This window comes from Dermacentor variabilis, chromosome 11 (assembly GCF_050947875.1).
Source record: "Dermacentor variabilis isolate Ectoservices chromosome 11, ASM5094787v1, whole genome shotgun sequence".
In the NCBI taxonomy this organism is placed as follows: domain Eukaryota; kingdom Metazoa; phylum Arthropoda; class Arachnida; order Ixodida; family Ixodidae; genus Dermacentor; species Dermacentor variabilis.
In genome coordinates, this window is record NC_134578.1 from 55642082 (window position 1) to 55658004 (window position 15923).

General features: G+C 47.6%; 1 protein-coding gene across 1 annotated transcript in view; it reads left to right on the plus strand.

Annotated features, from left to right (window-relative positions):
- The first annotated feature begins 14675 nt into the window (after positions 1-14675).
- Positions 14676-15923, plus strand: part of LOC142564543 (uncharacterized) — a 35521-nt gene continuing 34273 nt past the window's right edge. Inside the window, exon 1 of the mRNA XM_075675568.1 lies at positions 14676-15217. Within this exon, the coding sequence (XP_075531683.1) occupies positions 14915-15217 (303 nt within the window). The 5' untranslated portion in view covers positions 14676-14914. The remainder of the gene's footprint in view (positions 15218-15923) is intronic.

Sequence of the window (15923 nt, forward strand, 5' to 3'; positions counted from 1 at the left end):
GAGGCTCCAGCGCAGGAGGCGGCCATTTTTGGGAGAGATGGTCTGCAGCCATTGGAGAGGGCAGTGATCTGTCTCAATGATAAACCTCGAGCCGGCTAGATAGCATGACAATTTCTGAACGGCCCACACGAGACATGCACACTCTTTCTCGGTGGCGCTATACGCCTGCTCACGACTGGTCAGCTTACGACTAGCATACAGGACGGGGTGTTCTACTTCTCCATTTTCCCGTTGGCACAGTACAACGCCCATGCCTCGCTCACTAGCATCGCACTGAACAATGAACCCTTTTGTATAGTCTGGCGATCGTAGCACAGGCTGGCTTGTTAGGGCACTCTTTAGGGCGCTAAAAGCTCTTTCCTTTGTCTCGTCCCAGACGACTGTTTGAGGCTCTGTCTTTCTTAGAGCATCCGTCAGGGGAGCCGCGATATCAGAGTACCTAGGGATGTACCTCTGATAGTAGCCGGCGACACCTAAGAACGACCGAATATCGGTCTTTGTGCGCGGTTGCGGAAAGTCTCGCACAGCGGCCACTTTTATTTCAGAGGGGCGGCGACGACCCTGACCAATCACGTGACCGAGGTAGACAACCTCGGCCTGTGCTAACTGGCACTTAGGAGCCTTTACTGTCAAGCCTGCTTCGCGCAGGCGGGTTAGCACTGCCCGCAAGTGTGTCATATGCTCAGACCAGGATGCGGAGAATATCGCTACGTCGTCTAGATACGGTAAAGCGAATTCTTGCTGTCCCCGCAACACTTTATCCATGAGACTTGAAAAACAGTATGGCGCGTTCTTCAAACCAAAACTCAACACTTTAGGACGGAATGTTCCCATTGGTGAAATGAACGCCGCATACCTACTAGCCTCTTCTGTAAGTGGAACCTGCCAATAACCCCTGACAAGATCTAGGGTGGAAATAAACTGAGCGCTACTAACTTTCTCAAGGCGCTCCTCGATGTTAGGGATCGGATAAATTTGATCCTTAGTGATGGAATTAAGCCTGCGGTAGTCGACGCAAGGACGAGGTTCCTTGCCCGGTACCTCAACTAAAATCAAAGGGGAGGTATAATCACTCTCACCTGCCTCAATAACACCGAGCTGTAGCATTTTCTTTACCTCAGCCTCCATAATATCGCTCTGGCGGGGTGACACCCGATACGCCTTGGATCGTACTGGCTCTGTGGAGGTAAGTTCTATATCATGAGTAAGTACAGAAGTCCTACCAGGCCTCTCAGAGAACAGACCTTGAAACTCTTGTAATAGCTGGTGTAGTTCGGTTTTCTGCTCAGGCGACAGCGGTGCTTTACTGATAAGGTCACTAATGACTTGACCGGTGTCTTCCCTGTTCGTCACTGAGCCTAGTCCCGGAAGCTCGACCGGAAGCTCTTCAGGAACGTTTACCATCATGCACACCACTGCTTCCCTTTGTCTATAAGGTTTGAGCAGATTACAGTGGTAAACTTGCTGTGCTTTCCGCTTTCCTGGCAGACTTACCACGTAGTTAACGTCCGACAGTTTCTGAACAATTCGCGCTGGGCCCTCCCACTGCACGTCTAGTTTGTTGTTTAGCGATGTGCGCAATATCATGACCTCATCGCCAACCTCAAAACGACGGGCCCTGGCTGTCCGATCATAATAAACCTTGGCCCTCTGCTGGGCCTTTGTCATTGCTTCACCTGACAACTCCTGTGCCCTTCTTAAGCGTTCGAGGAGCTTAAGCACGTACTCCACCACGACTGGGTCGTCGCCCCTACCTTCCCATGATTCTCGAAGCATGCGAAGCGGAGATCGAAGCGAGCGACCGTACACCAGTTCAGCTGGCGAAAACCCCGTAGCCGCATGCGGCGCGGTCCTTAAAGCAAACATCACCCCAGGCAGACACAGCTCCCAGTCAGTTTGATGTTCAAAACACAAGGCTCTCAACACGCGCTTCATGACGGAGTGGAGCTTCTCAACGGAATTCGACTGTGGGTGGTACACTGAGCTGTGTAGCAGCTTTACCCCACACCTTTCGAGAAAAGTTGTCGTCAAAGCGCTAGTAAACACTGTGCCCTGATCTGATTGAATTTCTGCAGGAAAACCAACTCGCGCAAATATGGACAGTAGTGCATTAACTATCTCAACTGAGCTGAGTTCTTTAAGCGGCACTGCTTCAGGGAACTTTGTCGCTGGGCAGATCACAGTCAAAATGTGTCTGTACCCCGTGGCTGTTACCGGCAGAGGTCCCACAGTATCAATAACGAGCCGTCTAAAAGGCTCCGTAATGATAGGTACCAATTTCAACGGCGCCCTCGATTTGTCCCCTGGTTTGCCCACCCGCTGACAAGTGTCACATGTCCTCACGAAATGGTCTGCGTCCCGAAAACACCCTGGCCAATAGTACTCTTGCAAGAGACGGTCCTTAGTTTTCTTAACTCCTAGGTGTCCGGACCACGAACCCCCATGTGACAAGCGCAACAGATCCTGACGATAGCATTGAGGCACGACCAGCTGATCGAACTCCACTCCTCGGCGGTCTAGATACTTCCGGTACAGGACTCCACCTCTTTCCACAAAACGCGCAGTTTTCCTGGCGATACCTTCTTTGACATTGCAGCGCACGTTTTCCAGGCTGCCATCCTTTTTTTGCTCGGCTATCAAAGCCGTCCGGCTGACTTTTAGCAACCTATCAAGTCCGTCTGACGTAGGCGCGATGAGCAAATCAGTAGATAGCTCTTCTAACTTTCCCGCGTCGGGCGTTTCCTCTCCAGTATCTGGCGCCTTTAACGTTACAGACTCAAGTTTATTCAGTTCGGGCGTGCTCGGAATATCAGCTTGCTGCGCCTCTGACCCTTTTTCGTTGTTTGATAACGTCGGCCCCGCAACTACCGCCTTTGCAGCGAGCTCCCGAACCTTCGATCTGGTTAAGGCCTGAACACTAGCTTCACCAAACAAAAGCCCCTTCTCGCGCAGGAGGTGATCGGACCTGTTTGAAAATAGGTACGGGTACTGGGGTGGCAGCATAGATGACACTGCCGCCTCCGTCTCAAGCGCTCCGAAAGGTCCTTCAATAAGCACTTTTGCTACTGGCAGACACACGCTATGAGCTTCCACGGCTTGCTTGATCCACGCGCACTCGCCCGTGAACATATGGGGTTCTACGTAAGACGGGTGAACTACATCCATCGTAGCTGCGGAATCGCGAAGCACTCGGCACTCTTTCCCGTTTACGAGGAGGTCTCGCATGTAAGGCTCGAGAAGCTTCATGTTCTCGTCAGTGCTGCCTATTGAAAAAAACACAACTTTTGGTGTTGTTTCCGGACACTGCGCCGAAAAGTGACCCGGCTTCTGGCACGTATAACACAAGCGCGCTCGCCTCATCTCGAACCGCTTTCTGCGTTTGGCTGCCGCCGTCTCTTTACGTTTGGTCGGATTGCTTTCACTCGCATCCTCACTACGCGTGTCCCCCTTAAATCTCATGGGCGTGAACCTTGGCCTCTCAGACTTGGAGCCAAATTCACCCTTTTGACCGTCCTTAGCTCCGCGAGCTCGACGCGTCACAAACTCCTCGGCTAGCTCAGCGGCTCTAGCCACCGTACTCACGTCTGGCCTATCCAAGACCCAGTATCGCACGTTCTCCGGTAACCGACTATAAAACTGTTCTAGCCCGAAACACTGCAGAACTTTATCGTGGTCACCAAACGCTTTCTCTTCTTTGAGCCACTCCTGCATGTTCGACATAAGCCTATACGCAAACTCTGTATATGACTCACTTTTGCCTTTCTCATTTTCCCGAAACTTCCGACGGAACGCCTCCGCAGACAGCCGGTACTTTTTTAGAAGACTCGATTTCACTATGTCGAAATCCTCTGCCTCCTCTCTATCCAAGCGAGCGACTACGTCGGCCGCCTCGCCGGGTAACAAAGTGAGCAAGCGCTGTGGCCACGTTTCCCGAGAGAACCCCTGCTTCTCGCACGTTCGCTCAAAGTTAACCAGGAACAAACCAATGTCCTCTCCAAGCTTAAACGGCCGCATCAGGTCAGTCATTTTGAACAATACGCGTTCTCCTGCACCGTGTGCCTGACTTCCATTACGAGCGCGTTCCATCTCTACCTCGAGACGCTTCATTTCCAAAGCGTGTTCGCGCTCTTCTTTTTCTTTCTGTTCTTTAAGTTCGCGCTCCTGTCTTTTTGACCTCTCCTCAATAGTCTCAAGGCATTCCGACAGCTCGTCATCCTCAGCCTCTAACTCAAGAATAGCCTTTAGCAGTTCAGGTTTTCTTAGTTTGTCTGAGACATCCAGACCCAACTCTCTTGCAAGCTCCAACAATTTCGGTTTGCGCAACGACTTCAAATCCATGGCTGCTCTGAATGCTGCTTTTCTACTGCTTACTATTGTCTTGCCGCAAACTAACCCGGCAGCAACGACAACCACAATTACCAGTTCTGTTTCTGACACTAACAAAAGCCTGGCAAAGCTCAGAAGAAGAAAGTCCCGCACTCACCTAACCTCGCAGGCAGGAATTCCGCGCAGTCGTTCCGCTGCAGGCAACCAGTCGTCACACAGGGCTCGTTGCACTGCTCCCGGATCGTCGTTGAGCTGCTCAGCATACTGTCAACTGCATCTCTTTGCTGCTGGCCTCCGTTGTCGCGATCTCGCCGCTGGCAGACCGTTGTTTGAAGTCGTAGGCGATCTCACCGCTGGCAACCAGAGGTTTGGATCTGGACTGCTGGTACGATCTGTTGGGAACTCGGCGCTGACGCCCGTGGTTGTACCTGGGTCGCAAGCCCCAAGGGTAGCGTTGGCCTGGCGGCCTGGGGTACAACTCGAAGCATCCGAAGGTCCCGGCAAAGCATGAGTCGACTGGTAACAACGAAACAACTTGTTTATTTTAACATCGCAAAGAGTTGGCGGTCAGGTTTGACCGAAGTAGAGAGACGGGAGAGCACTTCACTCAGCAGAAGAAATCGGAGCCCTCCTCTGGCGTCCGGGGGCAGCTGTTTTTATACTCTCGCAGTTGAGGGCAAGAAGGAACCCCTCAAAAGACGAGCACGTGAATGTACAATGGGCTAATGGTGACGCACACTGTCGTAGCGATGCCGTAGCACCATGTCGTGGCGCTGCGCACGATCTCGTAGCACCTGGTCGTGGCGCTGCGCAGCACACTGTCGTGGCGCTGCCGGTCGGACACAATGACTGTAACGAGAAGATGGTCCCTGCTTTGGCATCGCCTGTTTCGGGCACAATGACTGGAACGAGATCCCTGCTTTGGCATCGCCTGTTTCGGGCCCAATAACTGGAATGAGATCCCTGCTTTGGCATCGCCTGTTTCGGGCACAATGACTGGAACGAAATCCCTAGGCGGTCGCATCGCCGCAGACGCGCCTGGAAACACCTGGCGATGAGTGTTGCGGTGACGACGATCGGGCCAAAATGTCCGCCGCCCCGCCGCCGTCGCGCCGGCAAAACCACGTGTCGCAGGCGAAACGCAACACCTGCCACCGTGAAGTCATACGCAATATGAACGTTGAAGGCGGGAGCATCGACCCTCGGACATGCGGAAATAGTTCAAAAACTCGGGGCATGAATGTTTTATTAGGACGTCGCAGTAAATGCTGACGCATTCATTGCACCGGAGGACTTTAGCTTTAAGATTTAAAACAAAAAAAAATAAAAGGTGATGGGATTGTCGCTGGACAAAAGAGAAAGATCGCTTGAGTACCAGTGGTGCACGGAATTTCGTACTACAGTTGCGGCATCTGTTCAACTAACAAGGCAGCGATAAGTAGTACATAATTTATTTTTCGGCAATTGGGCACGGCTTGGTTGAGAAAGCAAACTGCAGCTTTTTGAAGTTTTTCGGCGGAGTTAGGCCGTGTTGCTTACTGGCAGCGTGACACCTCTTTCTGTTTTCCTTTTTTTTTTTAGAAGTCGAGTGTTTTACGTTGCGGTTGAAATTTTGGCGAGAAAAGACAAGGTGGAGGGGTACAACCCCCGCATCAATCCCTCTCCCCCTTCCTTCGCGCCGTAGTTGCTCCACTGGAGAAGAGCCGCTGGAAATCGGCTACCGAGATTTTCAATTGCATCCGGAACAACCAATCGACTAGTTACGCAAAGCAAACAAAGTGAGTCTGCCCGAGTCTCGGTAATATCGTTATATAAAAAAAAACAGAAATATTACAAAGCTCGCGTATAAATGAAGCCAACGTTCGTTCCCCTCTATTATGCAAGGCGAAGTATATCACGGATTCGAAAGAACGAAGACCTAAGCAAATTGCAAATTTCACGCAAACTGAAGATTGCCATGTTGGCTCTTTCCTCTTTAAACGCTAGGTGCCGCTTATACACAACTCGGATATCTGCTTATAATGACGAGTTGAAAGTGTACATTATGTTGCGCTGGTTGTTGAAGCCGCTTGGATGCGAAACTAATATTTATTATTATTATTATTATTATTATTATTATTATTATTATTATTATTATTATTATTATTATTATTATTATTATTATTATTATTATTATTATTATTATTATTATTATTATTATTATTATTATTATTAGATGTCCGTGTGTAAAACAGATTGAATCACCGATGATATCGACTACTCCTCACTTAGTGAAACAACAGATGTCTAGAGGAGGTCTGCTCGAACCATGAAACATACAATAAAATATAAATAAAGTTGAAACGCATTCACGCCGGAGTTCATAGACATGTGGAATAAGCACACAGTACATCGCAGCCCATGCACTTTGCATAACAAGTATACTCATAGTTTGTAAGAAAAATGATATAAAAGAAAAGTTAGAGTGCATTCACTGACAGTTCACATGCGGTTCTTAAAGTAAGCATTTTGCAATACAATATGTTCGAAGTCCACTACGAGCTGTGACTTGTTATAAATATTTCAGTTTGGACATTTTTAGTAAAATATCAAAATAGGCTATGAACGTCCGCTCCGAACATCAACAAACTACATGATTTAATTTTGTTTACATAAGACAAGTTTTAATAAAACTTTGAGTAATTTGATGAGCACCATCGCTGTGTTTCCCACGCACGTTTGGTTAGCAAGGACGTGAGCCGTTCATAAGGTCAAGCTTCAGTTCGGTACCAACTCTTGACTCGCTCATTGCAATTCATGTAAAATGCAGAAATGCTTTCATGAGATTTGAATAAAAGTTTTTGCATTCCAGAAAGAAAGTTACGTTTAATGACTGCAGGAAGAAAATTTTTAAATTTAGAACCTAGAATATATTTACAAAAATTGCCGAGAATGGGTAAGCTAGAAAATAAAAGCGTGAATTTTACAAGTTCCTAGCTCCGCACCAAAACAGATATTGCAGTTCTGTAAACTGCATCCGTTAGAGCATCTAAAGCGGATGAATCTGATTTATGAACCTACAGATTACATAAATTTGGTACAATGTTTAAAATTGTTTTTCAAGGGTCCTACTCAAAAATCAGTGGTAGTATATTGCAGAGTTGGGTATAATACGTTATTTTGTTGCATGCTTTAGTTTTAGTATTAGGTATAGCTTAAATACTGCCATGGTCTTTCATTTCTGATTTATAGATTTGTAAGCTAGGTAGCTTTCCCACAATTTTTTACAAAAAATTTGACAGTCTAACTAAAAATTTGTTGCCTGAAGTCACCACATTTCAACTTTTTCTTTCAGACGCAAGAAACCGCAAGAAATGCGGCGCAGTCAACGCTAAAAAATTATTTCTGAGTTTCTATGTATTTCTATAGCAGCACCCAATTTAGAGCTTTCTTCTAACTACAGTGCTTCTCTAAGGACTCAATAGAATTGTTCTTCACATTATAATTCTCGTCACTCTTAGAAACCTGGAAACCTGTTCTAGTTCAATGTAATCATAGTGTGGTTGACTGTTCTCTTCCTGATTCGATAATCGGAAACAAACACCTGCGCAGCATCATTTTTTAAAATCGTTTTCCGCCTAATACGTTGCGTTTTCCGCCTAATATTGCTAAAATAATAGTGGGGCGAAATAACTGCAGAAAAAAGAAAAGGAGCTCGACAAATGCTATAGCATGGTGTGCAACTCTTTTGTCACTGTGTCGAGTACGTTGTCGCCAACTGAAACCTGGGCGGCTTACAGGCGGCGACGTTTCCTTCAAGCAATGCGTTACCTCACCTTACCTTACTTTACCTTAGAACATCACCTTAGATGTTAACGCTGACAACTTGCCACTGGCTCCTTGGCCAATGTGTCCCACTATGTGTGATTCCTACATAAAACATGAACACATAGCAATAGGTTTTATAGGTTAGGCTAGCTAGTTCCTTTCCTATGTCCAGTATCTTTCTTGCGCTCTAAGTTTCCTAAATGTGAAGACAAAATAACGGCTCCCAGGTGTCTTTGAAGAACTCCGATGGGTGAAGGGAGGAGTTAATTATATTTCACGAATTTTTGGTCCAATTTAACTTTTCTTTTTCTGCTTTAGCGCCTCGAATATGTGCCACTGAGGGTACCAGTTCTTGGCCAATCCTTCAGAAAGGGTTATGTCCTGTTGGGATACATGAGACACAGAATCCGTAAAGGTTCCTTGATGCAGCGCCCTACTTTCTTTGCAAACACCCGTCATCACCAAATACTTTAGCTTCGCTTCGCGTATATTCCATCCTGTACATTGGATCTGCACAATGTTCTTGTTTTTTTTTTTCTTTATACGTATCAATTGCTGTGGAAGAGAGTGCGCGGTCATAACGGAAAAAGAAAGAATACCTGGACGCAAACACAGCGCTGATACCAATTGTCGCGTTTATGGCCTTGCGGGCAATTATGTATACACGATGAAAGCAACAAAGCATAGCAAAGCATTTAAAAAAAGGAAGACGGAGAGTAGACATTTTCCATCGAAAACCACCTGTCAACCCAAGCGATGGAGAATATTTAATTGTCATGTATATCAACATGTCTCCATACAAAGAAAAATTATTTTGAGGCAGAGTGCTCAACAGAATGTCTACAGACTGCGAAAAAGTCTCTTTTATGAGGCCGGTTTTAAGAGTCGTTTCCGCCGGTGCTTTGGGCTATTGACCGCGTGTGATTTACCGAGCTTTTTTAAGCAATATACTTGCTTTGCACGCGTGTAACCGGGCATTTTTGTAAGCTATTGTTGAAAGCTATCAGAGTGCGCTGCACTCGCTACAGAACGCAAACCTCTTCATTGAAGCACTCCGGCGTCGTTCACACCCTACACTCTAAAAACAGTTGCACCCTTTGGGGTGTTCTTTGTCCCACAACAATAATCATCATCTGTCTTGCCCGCGTTTCCTTTCTTTAACGCTGCGAGCCCGGTACATCGCAGTCACGAACGGCATGCGCGTTATCAGTGTGACGCAGCATTCTCGACAGGAAAGTAGCGAGCGCCGAGTTTTCAAGATAGGAAACGCAAGCTACGCAGATGACGATTATTGTTGTGGGACAAATATACACCCCAAAGGGTGCGAACAGCTTTTAGAGTGTATAGTGTGAACGACATGGGTATTCCACAATAGGACACTGCATATGAGGGAGATGTCTCGACTCTTCCTAAAGTTCGTAATTGACGTGGACTTACACCGCAGTTGGTTGACGTCTATTAGACTCATTTCAGGTCTTTCTTCGCGGCTAAGTTGGCGGGCTGGCACGGCTTCGGGAACCAGACGGGGCTCCCGAGCTTCGCGCGGGCTGGCGCCTAGTTCCGGCTCGCTGTGCGCTGCCATCTTGTTCCACTCGCCGCGCGCGTCGCGGTCTTGATGATGACGCATCGAACGACGCGCACATACGTGCTCCGAGATCAAGTGGCGCGACAGCGCACCCCACTCCCCAGATCTCGGAGGCCGTGTGTGTAGAGTTCAAGCGTCCTTTAAAACAAGGCGGCACTCGGGCGGAGCAGTTGCCGGAAGTGTCACAAGGCTGTAGGTCCACCTGCAGCCGGCGTCGTTTGCCTTGTCCCATCCTGTGTTTGGCTGTGTTTGACTGCGCAGAGTAGCAAGCCTGAGCATATTAGCTCAGGCCAACCTCTCTGTCTGTCTAATAAATTATATATCTCTAGTAAATGAAACGATAAACTGTAGCTAAATATCCTCCCCGCAAAAAAATCTGCGCATTCAAACCCACCATTCGTCTTTTTCTTTACATAAGCGAATGACTTTCTTGAAGCGTGCAAACACCGTCGGTGGTTTGTGCGCTTACTTTTACTCTTACTCTTACTCTTACGCTTACTCTTACTCCTACTGCAAACTTATTGTAAAACATTGTAAGCGCAGTAAAACAAGACTTCCATAAGATTCGGACGCGAACGTTTACTCTACAGCGCACGCGTTCCACTGCGCACACGCAGAGAGAAGAGTAATTCGGGCAAATAACGAGGCTTATTAGATTAAAAATTTTAATTTGATATCTGCGTTGGCAATGCTTCTACCACACTAATAAATGAAGAATGCGACTATAGATATGCCGATGTCGAGCATGAAAGGCTCACGAGGCAACACGGGGACGAAAACGACAGGCACTCACCCCGGTTCGTCATACTGTTGCCTCTTACGCTGTTCACGCTCAAAACGTATTACGAACTAGCCCAGTCAGCCACCTCGCTATGTCGAAAGCTGTGTGCCACATCTCTGTGACGAGTGGTGTCCAGCACAAACGCTTGCGATTCGTAAAGCCACTGGATATTCGAAAAGTATAGTGAATGGCTTTGATCTGGACCGCCGAGCTGCGCGATTGGATGATCCCTTCAGCGCGCCCCCGGGTGTAAGTCAGGAGCAGCTAGCAGACCACGTGCGTCGCGCATGCAATCATTTGCCGTTCTCGAGCACTCAGCAAACGTCCATACCGCAAATGCATACACGGATCGACACTTGGCTACCCGCACTTCCTCAGTTGCCGGGATCTTCTCCGCTTGTTGACGCAAATTGAAAAGGAAAGCTAGGAGCTACTGGGCCTTTGAAAGAGACCCCGAACTAGCGGATTCATCGCCTACTGTCACATGGACGCATAATGTAACGTGGTGCATCAGGCGTGCTCAATTTAAATTCTTTTTTTGTCCCCTTGACACAAACCGCGAGGTGATCGACCAGCTGCTGTCGCTATTCTTTCATATGTTACGGGAGCGTTGGTTGCTGTTGTTTTTGTTGTTGTCGTTGTCGTCGTCGTCGTCGTCGTCGTTGTTGTTGTTGTTTCTCTGCAGAAATGACACATGCCCACCGTGAGATATCGGCCACGAATTGGGCGGTTTGCAGAAAGTGGATGAAAGAAGTTCAGAAAAGAAAATACCTAGGAAAGACGTATTCTGCTCGCTGTCCAAAGTGGAACAGTCATCATGCGGATGTGATTCGAAAAAATGGATAAATAATGCGCAAAAATTCACTGCTTTGGTATTGCAGCCGAGTGGTGTCAAGAATAGTTTTTCATTGCTGTGCAAATACTCTGGTGAATGTACCACAACGTGGAAGCGCCGTCAGTGATTTTATCCCTTCTGTCCTTTGCCTTGTGACTTTTAGGCTGTATTTTTTCTGACAGTGCAATCAGTTTCAGTTGATGATGGTTATGATGATGATGATGATCCACATTTTTGGGGCGTAATCATTGAAGAGAATAGGACGAGAATCAAGTGGTAGAGAAGAAATACAAAAGCAAAAGGCAAGCAAAGGCAAACGGCACTAAGAACAAGAATAGTACGCGATGAGCAGTCAGACTAAGTGAAACAAAATCATGAAAGAGGATTACTGACATCATTACTAAAACATTTGGGTGAATCAATTTCACTGAAATTAATACTGAAGAGAGAAGAGTAAGTTTCAGTTGAAAAGGAACTCTGTGGTCGTTATCCAGTAAAGAAACGGCCCATACTCACTTTGGGAGATTGGCCAAAAGTTGGATGGATTATGTTTCGTGATAACCAGAAATAAACTTTCAGTACTGATAGTAGTTAATGTGGAAAAGCGAAAGTACATGTTAAGATGAAAAGGGGAACTGTAAGTATGAATAATTATTTTGCGACAAGTACTAAACATATTATGCAAGCTTAAAACACTAAATAAGGAATTCTCGTACGGTACAGCAAACATCCATTTGAGTTAACCGCAAAGATGATCTCTTCAAACGAAAGAATAACCGAACTTTAAAATTGAGGCCAAGCGAAACGACCTTACTGACCTGTCCTTCAAAAAAAGTCGCTGTTTCGCCCGGAAGACGAAGCATCGATTGCGATAGCAAATTAGTGGACAGCTATATAAAGTAAGGATAGTAGTGTTATCGGCAGTATAAACTTGTAAACACAGGCATACTAACTAACTTAACAAGCATGGTGTCACGCGCGCACAAGCAAACATGAACATGTTTCACTCGATGACTGAGGCAACTCGCTGTCAAAACGCTGGAGTGAGGAAGCGCGGCAGCAGAAGCGAGCTAATTGACCTTCGTGCTTCGCCTCGCATCAATGCGAACTAAACAGCGAAAACACAGCGCGCGGCGGACTCTATCCTGTCGCACATGGCTTTCAGAATACAGCGGCCCGCTGGCGGGTGCGCGGGGCCGCCGGAGTAGAGCACGTCCTGGAGCCATGCGCGCGACGGAAGACGGCGCGCTTCCTCCCCGCTTTCCTCCCTTGCGTGCGCGTGATTGAGCCGCCATCGCCGGCTCACCCTCGCACGCTTTCATTCGCACATACAGCACGCGGGACGCGGCGATGATTTTATCGCCCTTGGCTTTATACGGAACCTCCCGGCGACACGGACTGCAACGCCGAGGGCATAAATGCACCTGCAGTGTCCAATCGCCATCGCAATAAAATGTAAATTCTGGGGTTTTACGTACAACAACCACGATACGAATAATGACGCACGCCGTAGTGAGAGTCTCAAGATTAATTTCGAAGCATGGTTCACTGCTGTTCTTGAATTTCGCCCACTTCGAAATGCAGCCGCCGCGGCCGGAAAGCACCTGGTGTCTTTTAACGCGAATGCATTATATGTCCCATGAGGCACGAAAGCCGGCGTTTACCCCAATGAGTTGTAACAAAAATCATCATTATCAGTGACGTCATCAGCGTCTTTTATCCCGTCAGTAGTAATACAGAATTAAAGTTAGAACAAGTTAGATTAAGCTGACTTATTGTGAAGTAAAGTGAATTGAAGTGAAGTGAAGGAAGGTGAATTAAAGTGGAATAAGGTTGCTAAAATTTGTGCATGCCGAATTATGGTGGATTAAGGTAGAGTTGCTGAGGAAACGCGACAATGTATGACGTCACGTACCATGGATGTAACCATTGAATTTGAGAAGTCACAATACTGTAATATACAACTCTATGCTACAGAACACGCGTAATTTTACTAATAAATCTTTATTTATTGCTTCATTTATTTTTAAATTATTTTATTCCTCAAATGCTCCTCTGTCGGGCTTTTCGCGAGGGGGCAGCTTTGTGGTTGAATAAAAAATTTATTGAGTTCCAGTTGTTAAGGTCACGGCTCTCGAGTGTTGCACAGCTTCTTCGGGCAGATTATTCCAGTCCTAAGCTATTCTATCAAAAGAAGGATTTAAAGTGCGAAACCGTACTGGCGTGGGCGATAGATATACATGCTTTATTTTATATTTTACTTGTGCGTCAAGAATTGTACGTGAAGCTTTGTTATTTGTGCGTGATGTGCTCTCGAAATGACTCTGTTATTGACTGGTGTGCTGTTGTCTGTGGTGCGAACCGCGAGATGTTTCGTCTCAATTCTAAATTGGGTCAGTTAGCTTTAGCCTTTCGTAGAGTAATAGTGATGTAGTACGAAATAATTCTTATATGTTTGAATGCTTACGTTACTGTACTAAAGTCTTTAGTCTTTCTTGAATGCGAAAACGTCTATTATGTCGCTTGTTACGCGGTTATCGTGAGCTTCCTTTCAATGCTCATACTTTTGAGCACTCGTGTTCTCCACACGGGAAATAATTGAAGCCAAGTCGGTGAGGCAGTAAGGTGAAGAATTACCTAACTTAGTGCGAGGAGATGTATGTTCGCAAAAAACGCGTGGCGTACGATTGCGACAGCGCGCTCACAAAAGAAAAAGGATTAACGAAATAAGTGCGAAAGAAAATTTGCATTACCAAACTGACAGCTTCCTCAGAACTGAACTTGTTTGCTACGTGCGCTTTGTGGCCAGAGTACGAAATGCAACGGGTTTCTCGACTGGCATTGCGCTAAAGTTGATGCCACGTGCCGAGATGCAATAATCGCCGCGCTCAAACAGCACCTCCCGCGATCAGATGGCGTCCAACATCCTGCGAAAGCCATAAAAACATCCCGACAAGCGTTTTATTTTCAGATTTCCCCTAGCAATAAAAAATGAAGACCGGGTCGCTGTGCTTTTGACGCAAATCGTTCGAAAAAAATCAGACATGTGTATGTAAAAAAAAACGCTACGAATTGAACCTACACTACACGCGGCGCGCTTTTCACAGGCGTACTAAAACTGCACCGACGGAGCTCACAAACATCCGGCGCAGCTGGCGCCATTTACTTCCGATATCATTCGCAGTGTTCGAGCTCCGCAGATAACCTGCGCGATTCGCAAAATGAAATCAGAACACGCGCGTTCATCGCCCGCGCGCGCGGCGAGGTGACTATAAACGGCGCCGGTTTGTGGCGCCACCTATCGGTGAGCACCTGTCCTTGCGAGGCGCGCGGTACAAAACGCACACCGCCCCGACGCCAACAGCTTCAAAGCGCGTGCGACTCGGAGCAGCAAGCATAGGCCTAGCGCTCGTAAACAGGGCCGCGATCGCGGAGCAGACGACACTTGTTCGAGCGTCGTCGCACTATACACAGGCCTGTCTATCGGCTCGCGCTCCGAGGGCTGTTTCGCTTTCTGTTGTTCGCTCGTCCCCTCGCCTACAATAATCTAGGGGCGTCGTAATCTTATCTGGGGGCTATCATGAGCCGCGTTATCTTGGCGCCCAAGGCGACGCTGTCGTCCCGTCAATTGACTCGAGAGAGCAACTGCGAACAGAGGGAGAAGCGACAGCAGCACATAGACAGTGCGGAGGCCATGCAGGTTCGGCAGCGGCTGATCAAGGTGGCGCGCAGGCTGGGGCTGGTGTTCGGCGTACGCTCCAGGTCGACGGCCGAGGAGACGCTGGTGATCCGATCGTCAATGCGAAAATCGCCCGCCGCGGCGGCTGGAGCCAGGCCAGCGAACAAGGCCAAGAAGACGGTACGCTTCGATGATACCATGAAGGTGAGTGTTTAGGGCGCTTAGTATTATTGTACTATTTGCGTTTTGGGCCTTGCTCAAGACATCTGTTCTGAACATTGTAATTTTCTTCAATTGACTCACATCGTCGTATGAAACATTTATGGCATCCTCGACAATTGACGCGCGTCCTCCCAGGGGACTCGTGTTTTTTTTTTTTACCACCTCGGGTTCCTGAACATGGACCTACATCTGAGTACACCAGCGTTTTTGCCTCCAACCCCCTCTTTCCCTACCTCCCTTCCTTCCGGCAAAATGCGGCCGCCGCAAGTGTTGAAACAAGTGACCATCGCCAACGAACCAACGGTCAACCTGGTTAGCAGGCCACCAGTGGAGCACTGTCCTCCTACAGCTGTCTCCAGTATACCGACAAAATCATTCGTGCATCGCATCGAAATCAAACTTGGACGCGCGGTGTACTCATGCAGGCACCCTTTAGAAGGGAGTCATGTTGACTCCCCAGCGTCGAGACACCTTTTGTGAAAGGGGTTGGTTGGAGATCGCATTCGAAGGGTGTCGGTAAGCTTGTCAGAACTCGGATGTTTACTCTCACTATGTGCTCACGAGTATGCACGCGTGCGTGCATTTATGCGCGGATGTTTGAGCGTGCGGCGGGCGAGTGAATGTGTGCAGTTCTTTCAGTAGATGCTGTGCCGGCTCCGCTTCCGCCGACACCCTGTTCCTGGTCTAT